Genomic DNA, 26928 nt, shown 5'->3' with positions numbered 1-26928 from the left:
GAAGACTAGGGCTATCTGGTCATTTATATTTCTATCTGAAACATTTAGCACATAGCAAACACTTAAATAATAAAAACAAAATGTATAAATAATATAAATATTTAAATAAATAAAAAATAAGATAGATGAATAAAATAAATGCTTTTTCATTCAGGCATTATTTTAATCCTGTGTTTCCTGGAATTCCCTCTTTAAAGAATTTGCTCATTAACTTCCCTTGGAATTCCCTCCTGATGGCCTTAGAGATTCCTAAATAATAGACTTCAATCCTATTCACTTTGATAGTATGTGTGCATGTATGCATGTGTGTAAGCATGCATGTGCATATGTGTGTGTGTGTGCTAATGGAATATCTCTTGTCTTTGGTCATTGGAGATATTGCTCAGTATCTTTGGGTGTTTTTCAACAAATATTCTTTGGGGGATTATCTTGGTCCTTCCGCACCATCAATGATTTAATTGAAACCAAATTAATAAAAATTTTGTTTCTAAAGTATGTTGAGTATATGCTTTGTGCCAAGAATCCTGCCCTCAAAGTACCATAGATAGAGGAGAGTAAATGAGCTTTTGGCTCAGGGGCAATTTCAGATTACATCTTTTCTATCTTTATGCATTAATTGATATCTTTACCCATCCCTGGGGTAGCCCTTGTGGATCTCTAAATCAGAGTATGTTTGTGTGTCTCTCTGTGTATATACATATGTTTATAATACATACATACATACATATATAGTAAGTATAAATATATTGTACATATACATGCATGAACATAAGATTAGAGAAATCTTTTAGAAAGATCATCTGATTCAGCATAAGAGCAATAATGCTGAGAAACAGGACACTATGCACGTTGGAACTAGGAAGCCTTAATAGGTTCAAGTTTTGCCTTTGACCCCTGGCTGAATGACCTGGAGGAAGTTACTTAGCCATTCACTGCTCAACACAACTCTCTACAACTATAAGTTGCAGAGAGGAGGCAGTTATTTTGTCGACCTGTGCAGTAGTCTTCCAAACATTTAATAGGAAAGAATAATAGCAGAAAAGTGACTTGTTCCAGTACCTTTTCTATCTGAACTTATTTTATGGCATTTAAAGGATCACAAAATGTTTTATATGCATCATCACATATAGATATATATTCACATATGCAGTTAACAGTCAAAATGTAGCTCCTGTTAACGCCACTTTGAGGATGTTGAATAAAGTTGAGCATCTACTTGTCTTCATAGGTATATCAATATCATATAGAATTTATTGTTATTCAGTCGTTTTCTTTGTGTCCAATTTTTCTTGACTCCATTTAGAATTTTCTTAGCAAAGATACTGTAATGGTTTGCCATTTCCTTCTCTAATTCCTTTTTTATAGATGAGGAAACAGAGGCAAACAGGATTAAGTGACTTGCCTAGAGTTAGATAACTAAGAGTTTGAGGCCAGATTTGAACTCAAGAAGATGTGTCTTCCTGACTCCAGGCCCAGCATCTATTTTTTGTGCCACCTGGCTACCCTGTATAAAGATTAGAAATTCTTTATTTTATGGGGAGCCAGGGTTTGAATTCAGTTTAAGCTAATAGTTACAGTTAGGAGAACATTTTTTTTTCCACTGAGGTTGCATCTATATATCTATTCTCTCTCTCTCTCTCTCTCTCTCTCTCTCTCTCTCTCTCTCTCTCTCTCTTTCTTTCTTCTACCTCTCTCTCTTTTTCTACCTTTTTCTCTCTCTTTCTCTCCTGCCACTTTCTCTCTCTCTTTTTCTCTTCTACCTCTCTCTCTCTCTCTTTCTTCTGCATGTCTCTCTCTTTCTCTTCTGCCTCTCTCTCTTTCTTTCTGTCTCTGTCCCTCTCTCTTTCTGTCTCTCTCTCTGTCTCTCTCTCTGTATCTGTCTCTCTCTCTCTCTCTCTCTCTCTCTCTCTCTCTCTCTCTCCCTCTCTCTCTCTCTCTGTATGTATGTATGTATGTATGTATGTATGTATGTATGTATATGATATTAATCCGAATTAGTTTTGTTTCTTCTGTAAGGACCTCTTCCTTCACAATGGTACCATGATTCAATACTTAGCTATTTATTTGTGTTGGTTAATATCAGAAATGAGCCAACTAATCCCCACAGTCTGGGATTTAGGCAATAGCCATCATCCCCGGAAATGTGTACTTATTCTCTTGTTTCAGTCATGCCTAACTCTTGGTGACCCCTTTTGGGATTTTCTTGGCAAAAATACTGTATCTGAGGTCAGATTTGAACTCAGGAAGATGAGACTTCCTGAGTTCAAGCCCAGCATTCTATCCACTGGGCCACCTAGCTGGATACACGTATTTATTCACATTATAGTATATATATATCTGTCCATGTGAAAAGCATATTTATTCATATTGACCATGTAAAAATATGCCTTGTGCTTTGTGTTAGAGATTGCAGCTTCTATTTGCAGAGCTCAGACTGTAACTCTTCATCTCTGCCTTGCTCTCTGCTGGATGGCTTTGATTGAAAATAGCCACCTTGATCCTAATTCTTCTGTATCACACTGGTTTGTCTGCTCCTCTGATTTCTCAGCTGCCCATAGCTAGGCCACATAATTTGAGGTAGGATTTTTGGATTATCTCCTCCTCTATGGAGGCCTTAAGACATTTCTTCTCTTTGTCTTGTTTCAAATAACTCAGCTCTTCAAGGAAACTTTCTTTCATCCATTCTATGCATGGGGAAAATCTTGCTAAAGCCTCTCATCAGGGCTATCCAGAGGAAGTCTGTGGAATGTGACCAGCAGGTGTTGGCCAGGTGTGTTTGAGAATTCCAATGGTACTGGATCTTTGAAGCTGCCAGAAGACAAGGAGATGTAAACAGAATGGGGTTTTTCTCTCCCCCTTTGGCATTTTTTCTTCTTTTTCTATAAGTAAAAAAAAATTAAGTGTATCTAAAATGTTTTTGTAAATAAATAAATGTATTTGTTCCCTTAAAATACCCAGTTAACTTCCTCTCTTTCCCTTTTAATAGGGAAGACTTCATTTGGCATTTTTCAAGGACATCTTTATTTTTTAAAGGTCTTTTGTGGACAACGTTTTGAAATGGCAGCTTTCTTCACATATATTTTCTCTCTAGAATGTCAAACACATACACGCATACAGAGAAACCCTCACTAATATTGGGGAGTTGGCAGATTATGGTTATATAACATCCAATAGACAATTAATACATTTGAATCACAGTTGAGCAGGAGAGGACCTTGAAAGTCACCAGGCCAAGTTCTTCATTTTATTGGAGAGGAAAACGAGGCCCAAATTGTCAAAATAATTAGGATCACAGAGATAGAGTTGGAAGAGATCTCAGACAGTGTCTAACCCACTTGTTTTATAGATGAGGTAACTGAGGCCAAAAGAGGTGAAGACTTGAACATGTTCACACAGCTAATTAGAAACAGTTGGAATGAATGAGAGTTTAAATCTTCTGCCAGGGGTGGACTGTTAACAGCTGCCTGTCTGGCGGGGGAGGGAGAAAATGTATGCATGACTACTTTTAAGTTTAATCTACATTACTAATATTTTTCCCATTTTTTCACTTATACCCTTATTTTCTGTCTTAGAATCAATACTAAATATTGGTTTTAAGGCAGAAAAGCAGTGAGGGCTAGACCACTGGGGTTAAATGACTTGCCCAGGATCACAGTTATGAAATATCTAAAGCCAGATTTGAACCCAGGAGCTCCCCTCTCCAGGTCTGGCTCTCAATCCCCTGAACCACCCAGTTGCCCCTTCCATCACTTTCTTAAGTCCCTCTGGATAATCAGCAAAACAATAAATCACACCCTGATTTGTAGTGTTTGCCAATTTTTGAGGTATAAATGCTTACAGTGAAAATTTAACCATTTCTTTATTGTTAACTGAATTAGCTGTCAACATGGAATCTAGAAACCCCAAATGTGTAGCCTAGTAAGATCTGATGAACCCCAAGTTTTAGAATTACCTTGTCAATTGGAGACCCCAAAACTTGTCTTTGTTTCCCCAACAATTCACCCTGAAGGGAATCTCAGGCTAGCAGTTTCAGACTGAATAATGGACCCAAAGGTAAAGACAATCCACTTGAGGTGGAGGCTAAGTCCAGGCCAAGTGCTTCTTCTTATCTCCAGAAGCCTCTCCCAGTATATCATACCCTCCTTCTCAGTATCAAACTCAGGACCTTCAGCTTAGGAGACTGACGTGCTGCCTATTCGGCTAAAGAGTTACTCAGTCTTTTCTCTTGGGGGTCCATTATTCAGTCTGAAACTGCTAGCCTGAGATTCCCTTCAGGGTGGATTGTTGGGGAAACAAGGACAAGTTTTGGGGTCTCCAATTGACAAGGTAATTCTAAAACTTGGGGTTCATTAGATCTTACTAGGCTACATGTTTGGGGTTTCTAGATTCCATGTTGACATAACCTAATTATTAACTTAATTATTCCTACTTCTTCAAGCTGACATTATCGCACCCCTGCATAAACGCCTCTTCAGTGGCCACTGTCCTTCACCATCATCATCACTATAAAATTTGCCAAGTTGTTTCCATCTATTTTCTCTTTCGAGCCTCACAACTGTGCTGTGAGATATGCTGTTTTGGTGAGAAAACAGACTCAGAAAAATTAAGAGACTTGCCTGGAGTAACACAGGATATATATAAGAGACAGGGTTCAAACCTAGGTCTAATGGATCCAACTTTGGCAATTTATGCGTTGTAGAGCATTGTCTGAAATTCCCACTTTCATGTGTGGTCATGAAAAGAAATAATTCCCTTGCGGGCCTCTGGGCAGGATGCTAAGGTAGAAAAACATGTGATCCACCTGGCCTCCGCGATGTAGTTGTTACTTACTCAGCCTGCAGGATTAAAAAAAAAAAAAGTTTAGTCATAGGTCTCTATAGCAGCGAATGTTTTTGCCCTTTATGTTAACAGGGCATTTCATTTGATTTCACTCACTAGACCAAACTGAGGATAAGTTGGAAGTGTATGATTTTTCTCTGTAGGGATGCTTTTTGTGTGCATTTTTGGAATGGTTCTTCATTCTGATTCATGTCCTCTGTATTGTAGTCTCCCTTTATTTCCCTTTTGGCCTAGAGCTGAGTTAAGACTTCTTTGAGTTTTCTCTTCTGTGTAATATTTGGGTGCAATAATTCTGGGGAAGGGGCCTGGGCAATTAGACACCAACATGCATATCATAGAACTTGGCTTGCATGGGTCGTCTCTTCTGTGTTGTTAAATGGAATTTAAAAAATGAAACTTGCCTGTGATATTTTGGTAGGTTTGCAGGAATGAATCCTTGGCAGGCAGGCTCCCCAGTTGGTAGAACCTTTTCTTCATTTTTCTTTATTTTTATTTTTGGCTCAAGTGAATGACTTTTTCCAGGCTAGCTATAGTTAGCTGTTATTATGAGTAAGCATACTTTTTTTCTCCTAGGGAAAGCAAAACATTCAAAGTTACCTGGGTCTGATCTTTCATTCCAGTGAAAGAATGTAGCTGTGCTTTCTTTTTCCTCTGGCCCATCATGGACTTGTAGGAGCAGGTTTATAATGGAAGGAAAACCAGGACCCTGGAGGGATCCTGCCATAAGAACTATATCACCTTTGCCTAGACAGACCCTAAGCCCAACTGAAAGAACCCAGAGACTATATGTCTGCAATATGGTTTTATCCTTAAAGATGGCACCATGGTCTTGTCTGCAGGGGGCCATCAAAATGTAAAAGTAATGCTGAACTTTCATTTAATTTAAATTGATTGTTGCTAGAGGCTAAGTTACTTGCTGAAGACAGTAAGTAACAGAGCTGGAATTTGAGTACAGTTCTCTGACTAAAAATCCAGGGCTTTTCCTACTCCTCCCCTGCCCCGTGACATCTTCGATTTATCATCTGTATGATTTTTGGAGCTCCTTGGGCCTCACTTTTCCCAACTGTATGATGAAGGTGTTGTAGGAACTTGGACGCCTCCCCCAGTGTGTCCCACAGTCAGAGGAATGCTCTTATATCTTTAATGTGTAAAGGATGTGGGGTCATACAAGTCTCTCCCATTGCCTAGTCTTCTGACTTCACATTTCCAAGCCAAAGCAGCTATTTTTGTTGTAGTAGTGGGTGATAGGATAGGGAAGGACCATTTTCCAGAAAGCACAGCCACCTGTGTGTATTCTCCTGGAACAAAAGTACATGTTGACCACTGTGCTTATTTACTCTGCCCTAACCAAAGTGTTGGGAGTGGAATCAGTGGCTGTGCAGCCAGTGGATCAGAGAATTGTAATCTGAGATTCTAGGGAAGGCGCACATTTCTTTCTCTCTCTACCTGGGGAAAGTGTTCAACCTTGTGGAGGGAAGAATTAAATGTACAAATAATTTGCTCATAGAAATATACCCAATGTTTCTAGATAAAACAACATCTCTTTTATCACTAGGAAATGAAGTGCTCTAAAAGAGAGGCTGAAATGTTATCTTTTAAAGTACCACTGGTTGGCATTCTGGATGGCAATTTGAAACTATACCCAAAGGGCTTGAAAAGGCTGCCTACCCTTTGATCCAAGCCATACCACTGCTGGGTTTGTACTCCAAAGATATAATAAGGAAAAATACATGTACAAAAAAAATACATAGCCATGCTCTTTGTGGTGGCCAAAAAAAATGGAAAATGAGGGGATGCCCTTCAATTGGGGAATGGCTGAACAAATTGTGGTATCTGTTGGTGATATTGTGCTAAGAGGAATAATGACCTCCAGGAAGTGATGCAGAGTGAAAGGAACAGAACCAGGAGAACTTTGTACACAGAGACTGATATACTGTGGTACAATCCAATGTAATGGACTTCTCTATTAGCAGCAGTGCAATGACCCAGGACAATTCTGAGGGACTTATGAGAAAGAACACTATCCACATCCAGAGGAAGAACTGTGGGAGTAGAAACACAGAAGAAAAACAACTGCCTGACCACATGGTTCGATGGGCATATGATTGGGGATGTAGACTCTAAATGATCACCCTAGTGCAAATATCAATAATATGGAAATAGGTCTTGATCAATGACACATGTAAAGCCCAGTGGAATTGCTCATTGGCTATGAGATGGGGGTAGGAGGAGGGGAGGGAAAGAACAAGAATCATGGAACCATGGAAAAATATTCTAAATCAATTAATTAAATAAAATTTCTCAAATAAAAAAATAATAAAGTACCAGTGGTTGGGACTCTTAAAAATTAAAAATAAAATAATTTTAGCTATTTTGGATGAAAACTTTTCTAAAATGTATTACACACCTCCATGAATCAGTCATGTTGTTGACTTGGTTATACTTCTATTGATGTCAAACATTCTCCAATGCCACTTCTTCCCCACCTAGCATCTATCTGTACACCCTGGATTCTCAGTTCTCCCAAGTAAATAGAATGTAAGTAATCACCACATTAAGCCTAGGTTACCTGAGAAGGTTCCTTTGGAATTTGGAAGATGTTTTTCCACAGAGATAATGTATATACAATATAGCAATTAGGTTCCCTGGTCAGCCCATTTAACCCATAAACATCTGGGACACGTACCCTTTTACGTAACTTCAGAAGGACTACTCCAGGTTGGTAGCACTCTAGTGTTGAATATCTATTCAAAAACATGGCTCATGAACCCCCATTGATGTGTTTGCTTTTACCTACCAGCCAGAGACTTATAAATTTAAAACAAAAATCATTTAATCAAACAGGAAAGCAACTCACTGAATCATAATCTAGAGCTAGAAGGAACCTCAGAGGTCAGATAGTCCAACCTCTTCATTTTACAGATGAGAAGACTAAAGCTCAGAGACTGTAATTAACTTGTCAGAGAGAGATTGTGCACTCCCAGAACCAAACCAGGGACTCTTTCAAATTGTGAGGAGCTGTTAAGAGGCTGGGGTTACCAAACTCACTTTACTCCCAAGATCCTCTCTGATTGACATGCAAATGAAGCAGAGCAAGAAAAAGTAAAGCCAAGGTGTCCTTTCATTCCTGCTTTTATTACATATAACAGAGAGAGATAGAGACCAAGACAGATAGAAACAGAGATACAAAAAGAGAGACAGGAAGAGAGATAGGTAGATCGAGAGAGAAAGAGTGAGAATTAAGTTGGGGTTCAGTCTAGGGCTATGGATTCATGGGTTCACTTTGGTCCTTCTTTAGCTGTTCATTTAACTTCTTTATAGTAAGCATTTGCTCATAATGCAATGAGAATCAACTTATCTTCATCTGGAGACAAAATCTATTGTAAAAATACAGATAGCAAATAAATAATATTTAAGGGTAAGTAATGTGAATTCATCAGGCAATGATGAAGCAGGGGAACAGGAAGAAGTAGAAAGGAAATTAAATTCAACAGATCCAACTAGTACTGAGGATCAGAGAAACAATAAAATTCCAAGAGCTCCCCTAGCAGGTCACTGTGGATCAGTGAACCAGACAAGGCTTTAGCATCTCATGATTATATTCAGGGTGGACTAACAATTACAACCAGCCAGCAGATGATAAGAATCTTCCCCCTTCTGTTTCTTCTCCCTTCCCAGGAACTCCAAAATTCTTGGGTTTCCCTGAGGCCCCCTGTCCTTTGCAATGTCTTCCTTCTATCATTCTTCAGTCCCTTCTTTGATGGGGGTGGGGGGGAGAATCCCTATACTTATTGTCATTCCCTTATCATTCAGTGTGGGGGCAAACAGCCTTTAATATCTCAGTCATCCCTCTTCTTTCCTATCTCAGATAGGGAAGTTCTTATGCCATTAAAGAAGTTCATACATTTTGTGATGTTCTCTTTATACCCTTTCTGCCATAGTATTATATTTATAGAATATATAGAATATATTCTATATAAAAGAATGCCCTACTCTAAAAGGCCACTAGGTAAATAGAACACTGAAAAAGTATCTGGCAGGTTTGATATAGGGCTAAGTCATTCAGAGTCCAACTATGACCTAGAATACTAGCTGGGTCTCAGGACTGATTTAGGGATGTAGGTCTATTATTGTAGGATGAAGTCTGATATACTCAGAGACAGTCAATCAATCAATAAGTGTTGATAAAATACCTACTATGTGCCAGGCACTGTCTGACCTACATGCCAAGTCAGTATAGCTCAGAATGGAGTTCTATTTGCCCCAATATATTTATCCACTTGCTTTCAATTCTATGATAGATTCTTAGGCTGTGGAAGGAAAATAAGGAGATGATAAAGAAGTAAGGGGTGGGGGAGAGGTTTAAATAAGAGAGCCCAGCCTTAAATGTAAAGAGAGAGTCCCATGTTCAGAGACCCACATCATACTTTTTCCATCTGGAATCCACTCTTTTTTCCTCCTTCTATGAGTTATTTAAAAAGCAGAAGTCTGGCAGTAGGAAAACTGGGCATTGACTGTGGATCTACTAACATGAGTGCACAATATTATGGATAACTAACTCAATGTCTCGGGACTGGCAGCAATAGCCAGTGCCCAGAATCTTCCTTGATCTTAGAGACTCAGGTGGCAGCTAAGATCATTGACTCTCTCAGGCTGGTGAAAGGAAAGGAGATGGTATTTTCTATATTTGCTCCTTCAGCCTTTATCATCCAATTTGGTGTCTTCACATGGGGTCACAATGAACCATGGCCAGGGCATCCAGAGCTAGGCAGGAGCATAGCAATTAGTCAAGTAACCAGGGAGAAAAAACAAAAACTACAGGATGTGTTTGTCCAAATAATTTGGGCCACTAGCCTAAGGTTAAGGAGAGAGCTAATGGGAAAAAATTTCCATAGTTGGCCTGAATCACATTAGGATGCATATTTTTAATATACCAAGGATTCATAATTTCATCAAGGTGAGTACATTTTCAGTATTACAGATTACAATTTTTCTGTGCCATAATAGATATTTTTCATGAGTTGTTGTGGCCAAAATCAAGCAAACAAAAAATCACCCCAAAACTGTTACCTGGTGGCTAATTTTAGTTGGACTGGTCTCTGAACCACAGATACACTGATGACATATTTGACACTTTTCCTGTCTTGGTAGGTCCTGTCAAAAGTTGTGATGCACTGATATTGTCTTAGGTTTAAAAAGTATCAATTCAGGCATCAGTTAGGGTGGTTCAGTGGCTAGAGAGTTAGATCTAGATATGGGAGGTCTTGGGTTCAAATTTGACCTCAGATACTTCCTAGCTGTGAGATCCTGGGCAAGTCACTTAACCTCTATTGCCTAGCCCTTTCTATCCCTTTGCCTTAGAAGCAAAACCCTATATTGATTCTAAGATTGAAGTTGGAAGGTAAAGGTTTATTTAAAAAATCGATGCTTTATGTTTTTTACATTACTGTGATTTCCCTCCTACAAAGAAACTTAAAAAAACCCTACCTTCCATCGTATTGATTCTAAGTCAGAAGAGTGGTTAAGGATAGGCAATGAGGGTTAAGTGACTTGCCCAGGGCCTCACAGCTAGGAAGTGTCTGAGGTCAGATTTGAACCCAGGACCATAAGTCTCTAGTCCTGGCTCTCAATCCACTGAGCTATCCAACTTCCCCCCTACCTACTCCTTATTGAGAGATATACTTCATTTTTCATTCATGTAGTTATTGGTGTTATGGTAATTACATTCATATAAATTGTAATGACCTTAGTGTTGTTTTCCTTTGCATTATTGTCATTGAGTACATTGTTCTCTTAATTCTGGTTTCTGAATTCCCTATCATTGCATCTTATATTTGTTCATTTTATTTTGAATTTTTTTATTTAAATTTTTAAAAAGAAATCCTTACCTTCTGTCTTAGTATCAATGCTGTGTATTGGTACTAAGGCAGAAGAGTGGTAAGGACTAGGCAATGGTGCTTATTTGACTTGCCCACCAGGCAGGGTCACACAGCTAGGAAGTGTCTGGGGCCAGAATTGAACCCAGGGCCCCAGTCTCTAGGTCTAGCTCTTAGCCTTCTGAGGCCCCTAATGGCTCCCATTCATTCATCTGAACAAGTATCTTGTGTTCATGACACTGTCTTGGGGGCTAAGAAAATAAAAGCAAAAATGGAACCAAGGAATTTGCATTCTATATGTAAATTCAAGTCTTCTCAAGTTGCTTTTCCTTCTATTTGTAATTCCATGGGATGATGGAATCTCTATACATTCATTGGCAAGACCCTTCCCCAGGTGGACTTCACCTTCCTGGGCCCAAGTTACCTCATGTGTAACTCAGAGAGAGCACCTTTCAAATCTCTAAAGACTGGACCAAAGGGTCTCTTGAAATCTCTTCCAGGAGTTATTTACAGGAATAAGAATGTGTTTTGTCTTTCAATATTGGTTCCAATATATGAGGGAGATAGCAAAGGGCTAACCAGAAGCCTCTTCACTGCCAGCTCTGAAAGTCCTCCTTAGGAAAGGTTGGAGGTGGAGGAACAGGGAAAAACTGACATTTTTCTTGAACATAAGAGAGGAAGACAGACTTGTGTTACAGAACAAACGGGGTATATATTTTTTAAATACAAGGAACGGTTGTGTTACTATTATATAAATAATTAAAAAAGAAAAAAAGAGAAAGGAAGAAAATCCTACGACAGGGTATTGGGACGTCATGTCTAATGCATTTCCAGAACAGGACTGCTGTAGTCGCCTAGCAACAAGGAGGAGGCAGGTCTGTGAGGCAAGAGGGGCTCCATCGCTCCATCCATTCCTCTCCACCTTCCCTCCCTTTTCACATCCAGGCGGGGGGAATGTATCCGTCTATATGCGTGAGTCCAGGTGGGCATGTGATGTAGGAGCTCACTGCCCACCGCACGCGCTCACGATATCTAGTTGCTGAGGATGAAACTTTGGAGCTTTGAGAAGGGGGAAGATGTCATCGTGGAGCTGCTGGGTGGGATGTGAAGACCTCCACCCCAAGCCCGTGGGCGAGGGCACATCACGAAGTAGTCAAGCAGCTGGATGCTCTACCCCCGGCTTGGCAAATCGACTCCTGGAAAGTTTGTAGAGACCAGAAGGGAGGGCAGTCATTGCCTTTCTCTACGCCAGGGGGATGCTTCGGTTTCTCCTCTGGCTGACCTGAAGTTTCTCTGACAAGCCCTCCGCCCCCGGGGGATCCGACTGTCTAAGGCAGGTGTGCCCTGGATCGCGGACACCCAAAAGGCAGGGAAATCAGAGCGAATTCTTGGCAGAGCCCAAAGCGGCTTTACTGATGCTTGCTTAACTGAGTCACCCGCTGAATCATTGCGAGTCATTTTCAGAAATTTTTCTTTTATTTTTATTTTCCTCTCTCCTTCCTCTTGCAGACAATGAGCTTGCGGAAGCCGCAGCAGCGCCGTTCAAACCGGACGAGCTGGGTAAGTTCTTCCCTTGGTGGATAAAGGCATTGTTTTTTCCTTCCTGCCCTTTGATTTCCCGGGGCGACTGACTCCAGAGTTACTGGCGGGGGCCAGCCTCCGCGAGGACCCAGATGCCAGGCCATGAGTTGGGTCTAAGGGGAATACTTTTCTATGTTCTGGCATATCCCAATCCCTTGTGTCAATCACATTGGCTCAGTTTAGATGCGAGCTGGCGTTTTTGCCTTGACTTGTAGCTTTGTGGCTAACTAGAGTCTGTGTCAGTGTGTGTGTGTGTGTGTGTGTGTGTGTGTGTGTGTGTGTGTTAGACGATGCAAATTTTGCATCTCTTTAGAGAATACACTTCAAGCTCAACACAAAACGAACGAACACGAAGTTTCTATACCGCTGGTTCTGGAGCCTGCCCTAGAAATCAGGAACTGCCGGTGTCTTTTCTGTAGTTGCCCTAGCCCAGGTATTAGCCCACTCTAAAGATACATATGCTACCTAGAGGTACTCATGAATTGAAGTCGAGTGGAGGAAGAGTTTGTAGCTAGAATTTTAAAGTACAGGTCGCAGAGATGCAGCCCGGTCCTTATATTTTTCTCAGATGCCTTCAAGCACCTTACTTGTGTTTGTCTCTCTCTCTCTCTCTCTCTCTTTTTAATAGGGATTTGATGTGGTTGAAATTTTGTCAAATGCTGAACCTTTCTTATGTTAACTGCAAAGACTCCGCATGATCTGTGTGTGCTGTTTTGCAGGAAAAAGCTGGGCTGGTCACAATTTTCTCCCTACTAACTTATCCTGAGTGTGAAAACCTTGCTTTCCATGTCCACCCACTTCTTCTCAATCAGCCCTTGCTCTGTTAGAATGGTCTTTATTTATCCTGCCATCTCCCAGTGACATCTCACTTCAGGGGATGATTTTCTAATTATTTCCCCAACAGCAAGGCACACAAAACTCTAGAATCAAGGCAGGCATTTTGAGAGACCAGTACACAGCAGGATCTTTTTGAGAATTAATCAAATATTTGTAAATTAATTTATTTAGATATGTTCAGGGAAAACATACTTTTTAAAAGAACACTTTGGGTAAATCCCTGGGTGAAATCAATAATCATCCTTCTGGATCTTTGTGACTTTTGATTTATATAACATGAATTCCTGTAACCTTCTTTCAGAGTTACTGAGGAGAAAAATATAAACCAGAGGATTCTCTGACACAGGGTAAATTGTGATCATGTTGGACAATCCTATGGAGGTAATGGGAAAGGGCTCTTGGCCAAGTATTTGATGTTCAGCTAATTGTTTAAAATTATCAATCATCGCGATTGGGCTCTCCAGCTTACAAAAATGATTAATATTTGTAAATTATTGGTAAATATAATCAATGACTGGAAATCTGATGATATTAATGCTAGGTTGTCTGCATTCAAAAATGATTTCCATAATCATGGGGTCCTAGGTCTGAGTTTCCCTGTATTCCAGTTTCTTCAAATCACTCTCTCTTGGTAAATATCACTAGAATTAAGAGAATAGGGATGCTTTATAGGCACACAGACTACCCTCTCAATAGGACCCCCTTCTCCCATTGAGTAGCACCTTCCTAGCTGTCTCCTCAACAATCTTTTTTAGGGAAAATTTGAGTTTTTCCTGATGAGGACAGACTGGTAGGTACCAAGTTTTCCCTTCCCAAGGAGTTAGTATTACATTGTAGTAGGGAACATAAGAAATAGCTGTGAACAAAAGTAGGACCTCGTTGTTCTGTAACAGAAGCTATGGTCATATTATGTAACTAGTGAGCAGTGGGTATTTGAATCAATATCTCCTACAGTGGCTGAGGGAATGATTGCTCTTCACTGTCTCTCCTCTCTCCTCTCAACAATTCCATGATTCAATTCAATTCAACAAACATTATTTTGCTTACTGTGTCCAGTCACTGTGTTAGGGGCTGGGGATGCAAGGAAAGATTTTTAGTTTGCCTAGAGACTGGTGGCCATCCCTGCATGTGAATGAATGCCCCCTCAGGACCTGCTCTGACACTTTGGGTGTATTTCTAAGGTATTGTCCCCAACTTTACACGCCTGCACAAAGTGTCTCACTAGCACCTGGCCAGCCTGCCAGCTACTCGTAGCTGTTCTTCCCTACAGTCTAGATCAGCTTAGGCTCATCTCAAGGTCAGAGCATCAAAAGAAGAACAAAAAATGGTTTCCTCTTTCATTCTTAAGGAATACCTGTTTTCAGGCATGCAGGGGAGAACCAGACTTAATGTGGTAGTAAAGTTCTTGCAGTTCTGCCCAGGGATGACTAAAATTTGTAAAGATTTGGCTGATACTTCTCTGAGTACTAGATTAATTGGATTCTTTCTCTGATTTCTCATAGTAGAGCAAATGAGATAATTTTATTCCCAAGTGTTAGTAATGATTGAAATTCAATTGAATAATTTAAAAAATGTTTATATATATATGTATATATATATATATTTCTCACAAAGGACTGTGCTAAATAGAAGTGATACAAATACCAGGGGGAGAAAAGAGTCCTTCCTCAGAGAGCTTAAAATTTAACTTGGGGATGGAGAGGATATATTGATATATGTTACACATAGATATGCCTATGCACACACGTGAACATATGTATATATAAATACACCCTTGTATATATAGTATATACATCTATATCAGTGGTTCTCAACCTTTCTAATTCCATGACCCCGCAATACAGTTCATCATGTTGCAGTGACACCAAACCAAAAAATTATTTTGGTGGCCATTTCAAAACTATAATTTTGCTACAGTTATGATTTGGAATGTAAATATCTGATATGCATTATGTATTATCATTGCTACAAATTGAGAGGTTGAGAACTGCTGATCTATATGGATTTAGACAAGTACAAAATGAGATATATTTCTTAAATTTTTGTTTATGTGTTTCATTAAAGTTCCCAGATGTCTCCCTCCTTCCCTCCCCTATCTGCACTAGAGAAGTCATCATTTGACAAAAAAATCTGTGTATATCTAAAATTATGTATTATTGTCTATATATTTTCTTTCTCTGAAAGTGAATGTACACAAGTCATTCTTCAAATAATATTTCTATTGCTATATATAATTTTCTCTTAGTTCTGCTCATTTTACTCTTCATAATTATATGCAGGCATTAATATGTTTTTTTCCAAAATTAATGTGCTGGTCATTTCTTATGGCACAGTAGTATTCCATCATGATTATATAACCACAATTTGTCCAACTATTCCCAAATTGATGGGCATCCCCTCAATTTCTAGTTCTTTGTCACCACAAAGAGAATGGCTATAAATTTTTTAGAATGTATAGGTTCTTTTCCTTTTTCCTGATCTTCTTAGGAAATTAGGTATTGCTAGATCAATGGATATACACAGTTTTAGAATTCTTGAGGCATAATTCCAGATTGCTCTCCAAAATGGTAGAATTCGTTTTCACTAATAGTGTAATAGTGTCCCCTTTTTTTTCCCCTACAACATTTTTCATTTTGCCCTACATGAGCTATTATATATATGTATACCTTTGTATATATGCACATGCATTCATATATACACATACATTCATATATATACATATATGTACATATACACATATATGCAATATCTCATTTTGTACCTGTCTGTATATAGACTTGAAATAAAAGATGAAGCTTAAAGAGAGAAAAGAAAAAAGTTCTTCTTCCTCTGGCACCCACCTTTGGAATGTGTGCATTGCTAGTCAGGACCAACCACACCTTTTCTCTTCCTACCAAGTAGTACGTACTATTCACTGCCCTAAACTCTACCCCAGTTTTTGAGAGCTAAGGGTGGAGAAAGAGGAGTAAATTAAGCCACATGTCCCAACAGCCCAACCTCATCTAGATATCAAAATGATGTTCTGATTCATTTTTAGCCTAAGGCAAAGGAAGAAAAATTCCCATTCAATTTAGTACTGCCTTTTAAATTTTTTATAAAAGATCATTACTAATCAAAAACAAAGGATTCTATCTCTCACTTTGGTTTACCCCCCCCCCTCCCAGTCAGGAGAAAGCTTGACACTTTTGTATAGGGGGTGATGTGTGTATGTATGTGTGTGTGTGTGTGTGTGTGTGTGTGTGTGTGTGTGTATGAACTCAGGCAGTAATCTCTCAAGCTTTTGCATTTTTACTGTTCAGTTCCCTAATCTTGAGTCTCCTGTTCCAGTTGTCATTCCATCTCCTTGATGCCTTGAAATAGGTACCCCTGACTCTGCTGTTCATTACAAACCATGCATTATTGACACTCCTGGGCTGTTTAAAAACTTGGTGGAAAGGATTGTTCCTATAGTGTCACCTGACTTAGTTTTTAATGTCAGTCCCTTCCTCGATAAAGAAAAACAAAAACAAAACAAAACAAACAATCTATCCAGAGGTATATCTTAAAGAAACTCACCTATCCCATTTCTAAATATTGTTCCCTTTCAAAAACTTCTCAGTATGGGGGCAGCTGGGTGACTCAGGGGATTGAGAGCCAAGCCTAGAGACAGGAGGTCCTAGGTTCAAATCTGGCCTCAGACACTTCCCAGCTGTGTGACCCTGGGCAAGTCACTTGACCCCCATTGCCTAGCCCTTACCACTCTTCTGCCTTGGAGCCAATACACAGTATTGACTCCAAGACGGAAGGTAAGGGTTTAAAAAGAACAAAAAACTTCTCAGTACCTCAGTTTTCTAAAATGTAAAATGAGGGGTTGGGTTAGATGACTTCCAAGGTCCCTTTTGATTCCATAATCTTATCCTTAGTCATTTGTGAGAGGGTGATGATGAAGACTTAAGCATAAGTCTCATCACTAGGGTCTAAGGAAGGATTTCCATTCTCAGGTGATAAGAATAATCATGCCAATGGCAACAACAACAAAATGTGTTTTTAAATATCCCCCTTCCCCAAAATCTGCCTTCACTTTATTTTCCCTCCCTTACTCTCATCATGTCAGGCCTTATTCTTACCATCTCCACATTAGAAATAGATGAGATCTGACTTGTCAAGAACAAAGAGATGAGATAGAGAGGGGAAAATCTAAAGGTGTTCCTGCCTTTTGAGAATTCTTCTTTAGATGGGAGTCTGCTCTCATAATGGCACTTCATAGTGCCATATAGTTCTGCTATAATTCACGAAGTCCACCTCCATGATTCTTTTCTTTGGCATACCTGGTTCCTTTTCTCTTTTTAAAAATATTTTTATTTCATCCAATATCTACCAATTACATGTAAAACATTTTTTAACATTCAATTTTGAAAGAATGTTTAGTTCCAAATTCTCTCCCTTTATCTCACCTCATTTCCCTTCTTGAGAAAGCAAGCATTTGAATATCGATTCACCATGTGAATTCATGCAAAACTTATTTCCATATTAGCCATTTTGCAAAAGAAATACAGACAAAAAATAAAGTAAAAGGGGCAGCTGGATAGCTCAGTGGATTGAGAACCAGTCCTAGAGACGGGAGGTCCTAGGTTCAAATCTGGCCTCAGACACTTCCCAGCTGTGTGACCCTGGGCAAGTCACTTGACCCCCATTGCCTAGCCCTTACCACTCTTCTGCCTTGGAGCCAATACACAGTATTGACTCCAAGACAGAAGGTAAGGGTTTAATAAATAAATAAATAAAGTAAAAACAGTTTGCTTCTATCTGCAGTTGATGTACTCATTTACAGATATAAATTTCCTTCTAATTATTGCTTTGCCTATATCCTACAAATTTTAGTATGTTGTCTCATTGTTCTCATTCTCTTTAATAAATTATTGATTATTTATATGATTTGTTCTTTAACTTTGTTCATTCTTTATGACTTGATTAATCTATGTTTCCATAGACCTCTATTTAATGCAATTGTTTTTTGTTGCATTATAGCCTGGAAAGAGTGCATTTAATATTTCTGGTTTTTCTTCATTTAGTTGTGAAGTTTTATGCCTTAATACATGATCAATTTCTGTGAAGGTTCCATATATAGTTGAGAAAAATGTATACTGCTTTTTATTCCTATTCAGCTTTTTTCTAGAGATCTATCATATCTAACTTTTCTAAGATTGTATTCATCTCAGCTTCTTTCTTATTAATTTTATGGTTAGACTTATCTAGTTCTGAGAGGGAAAAATTGAGGTCCCTCAGTAGTATAGTTTTATTATCATTTCCTTCTGGAATCCTTTTAATTTTTCCTTTAAAAATATGGTGGATATGCTTTATGCATATATATTTACTATTGATAATATTTCATTATCTATGATGTCTTTTAGTAAAATGTAGTTTCACTGATTATCTTTTTAAATTACATTTATTTTTTCTTTGTCTGAGATCATGATTGCTACCCCTGTCTTTTTTACTTCACATGAAGCTTGATAGATTCTGCTCTAGCCCTTTATTTTAACTCATGTGTATCTCTGTTTCTTGTTTCTTGTAAACAATATATGAAAAGTTAAGTGTGTTTCTTGTAAAGAACATATTGTTGGATTCTGGTTTCTAATCCATTTGGCTTCTGTTTTATGGGTGAGTTCTCGCAGTCACATTTACAGTTATAATTATTGACAGTGCATTTCCCTTTATCCCATTTTCTTCTGTTTATCTTTCTCACTTTTTATTCTGTCCTCTTCTAAAGCTGTCTTTTTCTCTATCCCTCCTTTTGTCACCCTTTTTTTCCCACTTAACCCATTACCTTCCTATTTTCCTACTGGGCATTGATTTTTTTTTATTAACAATTGAGTAATAGATATATACATATATTATTATTGTTATTACCAATTGAGTAATATTACTTAATTGGTAATATCCCATTTTGAACCAGTTTAGATGTAAGTGAGGTAATGTTGCCCTCCCTCCACTATTTTCCCTTCCACTTCCTTGAGCTTTTCTTTTATATAACATAATTTCCCCCCATCCTTTCTCTCTGTTCCTTCCTCTCCCAGGGTGTCCCTCTTTCTTACCTATCCAGATTTTTACATCACTTCCGTGTATTTGGCGCCCTCCCATACCTTCTTTCTATATAGAATCCTTATAACTTTTCTAATAATGATAAAATTCAAAGAAGTTAAATGTCATCTTCCCACATAGAAACATAAAGTTTAACCTTATTTTATTCTTTATGACTTCTTTTATGTTTTTCTTTATGTGCTTCTCTTGAGTTATCTTTTAAAGTCAAAATTTCTATTCAGCTATGGTCTTTTCACAGGAATTCTTGAAAGTCCTCTATTTTACTAAGTATAAACTTTTTTTTTTCCCTTGGAGGATTATGTTTTCCTGGGTATGTTCTTCTTGGTTGTAATCCTAGCTCTTTTGCCTTCTGGAATGTCATATTGCAAGCCCTCTGCCTCTTTAATGTGGTAAGTTCTAAATCTTACTTGATTCTAACTGTGGCTCCATAAAACTTGAATGGTTTCTTTCTGTCTACTTGCAATATTTTCTCTGGTCTGGTAGCTCTGGAATTTGGCTATAATATTTCTGGGAGTTTTAATTTTGAGATCTCTTTCAGGTAGGCATAGGTAGATTCTTCTGATTTCTATTTTACCCTCAGATTCTAGAATATCAGGGCAGTTTTTCTTGATAATTTCTTGAAATATGATGCCTAGGCTCTTCCTTTGATCAAGATTTTCAGGTAGTCCAATAATTTTTAAGTTATATCTCCTCAATCTATTTTCTAGGTCAGTAATTTTTTCTGATGATACATTTTATATCTTATTATGGTTTTTTTCATTCTTTTGACTTTATTTTATTGTTTCTTGATGACTCATGAAGTCATTCCCTTTCAGTTGTCCAATTTAAATTTTTAATGAATCATTTTCTTCATTGAGCTTTTGTAATACCCACCCACTCACACATTTTAGCCAATTGTGCTTTATAAGGTTATTTTCATCAGTGATTGTTTTGTATCTCTTTTTTGCACTTGACCAATTCTGCCTTTCTAAGGCATTTTTTTAAATTTATGCCTCTTTTACCACCAAGCTGTTAATTGTCTTTTCATAATTTTTTCCTTTGCTCTTATTTCTTTACCTAATGTTTTCCTGTACTGCTCTCATTTGATTTTGAAAATAAAAATTTTTTAGATCTTCTAGGAATTATTTTTGGACTTATGTTCAGCTCACACATTTTTTTTTCCTTTGAGACTTTGATGGGAGCTGTTTTGGTTCATTGTCTTCTTTTGAGTTTGTGTCTTGATCTTTCCTGGCATTATAGAATATAAATTTTATAGTTTGTTTGTTTTGTTTGTTTGCTCATTTTGCCACAATATTCCTTAATTTTAAACTTTATGTTAAAAGTTTATGTTATGTTATTCCTGGCATGGGGGTGAGGAGTATACTGTCAAAGCTTTAAACATTTTTACATTGTTGTTTTCAGTACTTCCAAGGTGGTTTAATCTGGAGAAAGATGTGATCACTGCTCTCCTAGTCTGCACTCTTATACTCTCCCTGGAAGAGGGTCCCTGCTCCCTTGGGATTGTAATCAGTACTACTCCTCAGGACCCTTACTTTTTTGGGACCAAAAGCAATAGGGCTTTGGGTCTGCCACTCCCTCTTGACTTAAGGTGCTTTGTTCTGACTTTGTTCTATGACCCAGAAATGAGTATAATCAATGGAATTTCTAGATAGCATCTGGTTCTGCATCCAGAGCTGGCACAGAAGATACTGACTAGTTATAACATCTCTGTGCTGTCTCTGGCTGGAGAGTTCCTGGAGCTGTTGCTGCTTCTATTACCATCACCTGGTTCCACAGTTAGTGGGCTCCAACTCAGCCTCCATCTTTGGGTCATAGATCTTTTTTTCTATCTCCTCCTGAGTTGTCTTGGGCTAGAAGACTGTCTCAGCCTGACCTTCTGTTGGTTCTGCTACTCCAGAATTGTATTTCAGCTGCTATTTTAAAATTGTTTAGATTGGAATGTTGGGAGAACTCAGCTGAGTGCTTGCTCTACTCTGCTATCATGGTTCCACTCCCAAAAGCCTAGTTCCTTTTCCATATTTTGCTTACTTATTTTCTCCAATTCTTTGGGTCATATGGGATTGTTTGCTTCCCTATCACACAGCGATGAGTGAACTGACAATTAGGAATTTCCAAAGTTCGGCTGCCTGTCCAGTCCCATCAGACTCTGTGAGCTGTCTTCTGTATGAGGAATGACAGAGGAGTGTATCCCATGAGAACATTCATTTTTGGAAAGTTACCCAAACTTGCTTCCAATGGGGCCAGATATACCATGAGAAAAGCTATTCCTGACCACCTCATTCTGGGAGAGAGCAAGCCCTTCATTAGAATGAAGAGTAACAGGGCATTTGTGTAACTTCTTTAAAAACAAGAAAAAAAGTTTGTGCCAACTTTCTTGAAGATTATGATTTTACTGAAGCTGTGGAATTGTTTTGGACTTTAGAGTATATAATAAGATCAGTTTCTCCCACCAGGTGGCATCCTTCTTTAATGTTAGTGGAGGACTATGGGTAGGCTACCCTGCACCCAAAAGACTAGGCTAATTTTGTGATGCCAGGTCTTTGGGTGGAGCTTAGAAGGTCAAGCAAAATCTAAGAGGAATTGATGATAGATATCCTGAATGCAGGAAAGAGGTGGGACAGCAGGATATTTGTACTGTCTACCCACCCTTCATCCTGTAAAATATGAGCCGCCCTTCAGGCCACTGGACAAATGCCCAGATACCTTCAAGGGAAGTCCAATTCTGTAGAAGGATTCTGCTTTTGTTATGTAGGCTGTGACAATAAAATTTAGCTTTTTCATGAGTATTATCTGTAGAAAGTGGTGCTCTGCCACAAACGACCATGAGGAAGTCACTTAACTTCTGTGCCTCAGTTTCCTCATCCCATGGATAAGAAACACTAATTGTGGGACTAGGTAGGTGATGGCAACAGAAGCAGCAACAGCTTCAGGAGCTCTCTAGCCAGAGACAGTACAGAGATATTATAACTAGTCAGAAAGAGATTATAAGGGTCTTCTATGCCAACTCTGGATGCAGAACCAGATGCTATCTAGAAATTCCATTGATTATACTCATTTCTGGGACATGGTACAAGGGCAGAGCAAAGCAGAGGAATGGCAGACCAAAAGCCTTATTACTTTTTGTCCCAAAAAAATAAGGGTCCTGAGGAGCAGTACTGATTATAATCCCAACGGATCAGGGACCCTTTCAGGGAGAATACCAGAGTACAGACCAGGATGGCAGTGACCATGATGGAATTGGATTAAATAATCTCTAAGATCCCCATAAACTACAGCTATTTGATGATAAGATCCCTGTGTAAGCCCAGTAGATGGAGATCAACAAGTTCAAAGGTAGTGAATGGCTTCACCTCTTATTATGTACAGACCAACTTATGCCATTCGTCTGCTCAAAACCTTTCAGTGGTTTCCTGTTGCCCAATAGGGAAAGTTTAAATACCCATGCTTGGCATGTGAGGTCATTCTTAATCATATAGCACCATACTTTTCCAGCTTTGTCTCACACACTCTCTCCACTTGGCATTGTAGCCAAACAGATGACTAGCTGAACCCCATAGATGCTCTGTATTTTCTCGTGTCTCTGTTCTTGTGTTCATTCTGTTCCCCAAGTTCAACTCAAATGATATATCATTTAGGAAGCTCTCAGACTTGGCATAGAATGTTGTTTGTAGCTCTCTTAGGTCTTTATGTGTTGGTTTGTATGATAAGTATTTATGTATGTGTCATTTCTCCAGTCTAGTTCATAAACTCTTTGAAAACTGAGAGCCTGTTTTAGTTAAACCTTGCTGGTCCGGGCACAGTATTTTACACTCAGTAGATACTTTAAAATTTTTTAAATTGAATTAAAACCCCCAAAAGACATGGAACTAAGACAAATCACTCATTTTTTTTAACCTCACCTTTATATACAGGTGAAGATAAACATCAAAACATCATTTCAATCTCGAAAGGACCTCACAAATTTCTAGTCCAATTCTCTCATTTACTGGTAAGGAAACTAGAGCCTGGTAAAGATGAAGTGATTTGCCCAATGCCAGGCAAGTGGTTAGTTAGTCTTAGACTGGGACCCTGATCTTCTGATTGAATGTAGGGCTCTTTACAATGCATTGCATTGGGGAGTCATATCTTTAGGGAAATTGTGGGGGAAGGGAAAATGAGCTGGAATGATATCTTTAAATTTGAAGAGCCTCCAAGAGAGCTGCCTATCCAAAAATGGTCCTTCAATTGCCCAACTAGTGCCTGAAATTCTCACCAATTACTCTTCTGTCTTATGGCACTTAGTTTCCTGTGCTGAGAAGATTAAGGCATTATTAGCCAATTAATAGTTGAGTACCGAACCTGGGAATTATGCCTCAGTTCTGTCACCAAATTCTATTACCAAATGATCACTTACAAAGCCACTCAAATACTCTTATCTATAAAATGGGAATATTATTTGTCTTTCATGTCTTATAAGAAGATTTTAAGAATTAAAAGTGATAGAACAGAGGTCCCTTGGAAAGTTAAGAATGGAGAGGAGGTAGACTCTAAATGAGCACCCTAATGCAAACACCAACAACATGGAAATAGGTTCTGATCAAGGACACAAGTAATACTCAATGAAATTGCAGGTCAGCTGCGGGAAGGGTGGAAAATAATATGATTATTGTAACAAAGGAATAATGTTCTAAATTGACTAAATAAATTAATTAAAAAAAGAAATATGTCTGGATAAAAAAAGAAAGTTAAGAATGCAGGGTGAGTTTGTCATCACATTAGCACTGGTTAATTTATTAAATTAGCTCTTCTTTTATAAGAGATTGGCACAGTTCGATACCACAGAGAGAAAGTATTGTGCCGCTAGATGGTACTAGGGAAGATCATCTCAGGGATTCTGGATGGGGAGGAACCTCTGGGTAGCGGCAGCATGAAGTCATCAAATGTTAAGGGGGTAAAGAGAGAAGTACAAAGGAAGAAGCCAAGGTAGAAGATTGCTTAAGATAAACTTTGCATACATTACAAGTTTATCTAGGACCAGTCAGAGTACTAGATCATCTCTAGGCTAATAGACCTCCGTTGCTCCCCTGAAAATTAAAGCTGAGAGGGTAGGTCCAATCAGGGATCCCCTGATCTCTTCTGCTAGAAGTGATGTGAACACATCTGTAAAATAAGGAAGTTGGACTAGATAATCCTTCAGTTGTTTTCTCATTCTGTGGTTCAGTGGACATCTATGATCAGAGGACCTAGACTCAAATTCCAACTCTATTACTTAAACCTGTGTAATCTTAGAAAAATTATCTAACTATTCTGTGCCTCCATTTTCTCAAAAACGAAACAAAACAGGGTACTGGACCTCCAAGGTTCTCTCCAGTTCTAACTTTGTGATCCTATTATGATAAAAGTGACATTTTTTATATAACTTCAACATTTACCATCCCTCTAATACATTTTTCATGATTTACTAAGGTTCATAGCTCTCTAAATGAGGTGTCTCTCCTGAGGCCATTCTGTTCCTGCTACAGCCAAGTCATTTATCCTCTTTGGGCCTCAGTTTCCTCATCTGTAAAATGAGGTGTTTGGACTAGATTTCTAGATGTGTGATCCTATGGATTTATTCCTTGGGGCCTGACTCAGAAATGAACTGACTTCCAGGGATGGGGAAAGTAAGGAGTCATCCATCCATATGTTCATTCAATATGTTAGGTATCTTTTCAAGTTTAATAATGGTTAGTGTGTCCCCTTGAGGAACTTTTAGTAACTGTATCTGAAATATGAGCCAGAAAGATCCCTACTGCATTTTCAGAGCTATGCATTTTGCTGTTTTGGAATTTCTGCATTTTGGAACTTCTTATAATTTTCTCCCTGTATCAGCAATAATTATTATGATTTTTAAACCTTACCTTCTATCTTAGAATCAATACTATGTATTGGTTCTAAAGTAAAACAGTAAAGGGTAAATAATGGGGGTTAGTTAACTTGGCTACGGTCACAAGTTAGGAAATGTCTGAATTCAGATTTGAACCCAGGACCTCCTGACTTCAGACCTGGCTCTCAATCCATGGAGCTATCTTGCAGCACTCTCCATACCCCCACACCAGTGATTATTAACAAAAGGACATTTTTCTCATCTTTGAGCTTATCTACAGTTTGGAATCTGATTGGAAACCATCACCTTTGAGAGGAAATAAAAAGTTCTGAAGTGTGAAGATTAAATTGTAATCCCCTATAAGCAATGAAGGTACTTAGCTCTTCCTTTTTTGGGAAGATTGAATTGTAATCCACAATCTATTTTTAGATTTGAATCCCCAATAACTCAGTATTTTAAGTAGATCTACCCATTTTAACTACAAAAAGGTGTTAAGTAACTATAAAAGGTGAACTAACCAAAAAAGGTGTTAAGTAATTACAAAAGGTGAACAAACCAAAAAAGATGTTAAGTAACCCAAAAAGATATAATCTAACCAAAGAAGGTGTGAACTAAAGAGAGGGAAGTCCTGGAGAAAAGTGTCTGCTGTGATTGGTAGATGTGAAATTTAGGGGAGGTGACACAAGAGAAAAAGATCTTTAAAAAGAGGACCAGAGGCCAGAAGAAGATATATTTGATTCAATATTTGATTTGAGGAGATGGAAGAGCTCTCTGACTTGGAGGAGAGATTGGAAGGCAGACACTTGAGGAGTGACAGACACCCAGACAGACACTTCTTTCCATTTAGACAGTCACTCTTGGTGAGTGAAAGGCTGACTTAACTGGAGCCTGCCTTTCTTGGAGGTATAAACCTCTGAGAAAGACCCATCATCTTGAGACTCTTTTCCCTGATTAGGGCCTTAGTATTTCTACCTGGTTCAGAGGAAGCCAGAATTTCTTCTCTCTCTCTCTCATTCCTTAATATCTTCCCTCTATTGTAAATAAACTACCATAAATTCCATTTACTTTAGTAATTCATTTTGGGATTTAGAAATTAAATCCCTGGTGACCACCTAATTAATATATTCAGAGTCCTACCACAAGTAAATTTAACAGTAGCAAATAGAGCATTGATAGACTTATCCAGAAACCTATGAGGCATTACTTCTGATTTTGAGACCCAACCTGTTTCTGTTTCCTGCCCTAAAAAAGAGAGAAGTACTAGAAATATCCTAGGAAGGAGAATGGGCTCTCTTCCTTGAACTATATGGGACAAAAGGGGATCTGGTTATATATCCTTGGCTAAAGAAACCAAGGAAGGAAAAACAGAAGTAGAATCTGATGAAACAGGACAAAAGGAAATGGCAAAGAAAATCCATGGGATCTGGATTAGTGTGTTTTCCATTTGTTAAAGATAGGTTGCCAGTGGAAATCTTTTGAGACTGTCCCCCATATTTCCTGAATGCTAAACATGTGTGACAATCTATGCAAAAACTCTCTGACATTTAGTCATTTCTGCAGCACTGTGCACATTTAGAGATCTGTATAAATAACCACAGAACTTTGCTAGAGGAGCCAGGCTACCCTGATTACAGTTTCTGGGACACTTTCTAACTGGTTGACCTGGAATAAATCCTATTTGATTTGGGTTGTGTTGGAGAAACACAAACGAACTTATTATTCAGCTAAGAGAGTGGATACATTCACTGCTCTCCTCTTTTTCTCTCTTCCTCCCTTTCTCTGTCTCTGTCTCTGTCTCTCTCTCTCTCTGTCCCTCTTTCCCTCTCTCTCTGTCTCTCTCTTCCTCTCTCTGTCTCTCTGTCTCTGTCT

General features: G+C 38.5%; 1 protein-coding gene across 2 annotated transcripts in view; it reads left to right on the top strand.

The window, feature by feature from the left end:
* The window catches only part of AMOTL1 (angiomotin like 1), a 275805-nt gene that overhangs the window by 42121 nt on the left and 206756 nt on the right, over nt 1-26928 (top strand). For both annotated transcript variants that reach the window (XM_056794476.1, XM_016433903.2), the window contains exon 3: nt 12225-12275. In XM_056794476.1, coding sequence (XP_056650454.1) covers nt 12225-12275 — 51 coding nt within the window. The remainder of the gene's footprint in view (nt 1-12224; nt 12276-26928) is intronic.

This window comes from Monodelphis domestica, chromosome 4, assembly GCF_027887165.1.
Source record: "Monodelphis domestica isolate mMonDom1 chromosome 4, mMonDom1.pri, whole genome shotgun sequence".
Lineage (NCBI taxonomy): Eukaryota > Metazoa > Chordata > Mammalia > Didelphimorphia > Didelphidae > Monodelphis > Monodelphis domestica.
Note: the sequence above shows the minus strand (reverse complement) of the source record. Positions and strands in the feature narration are given on the sequence as shown.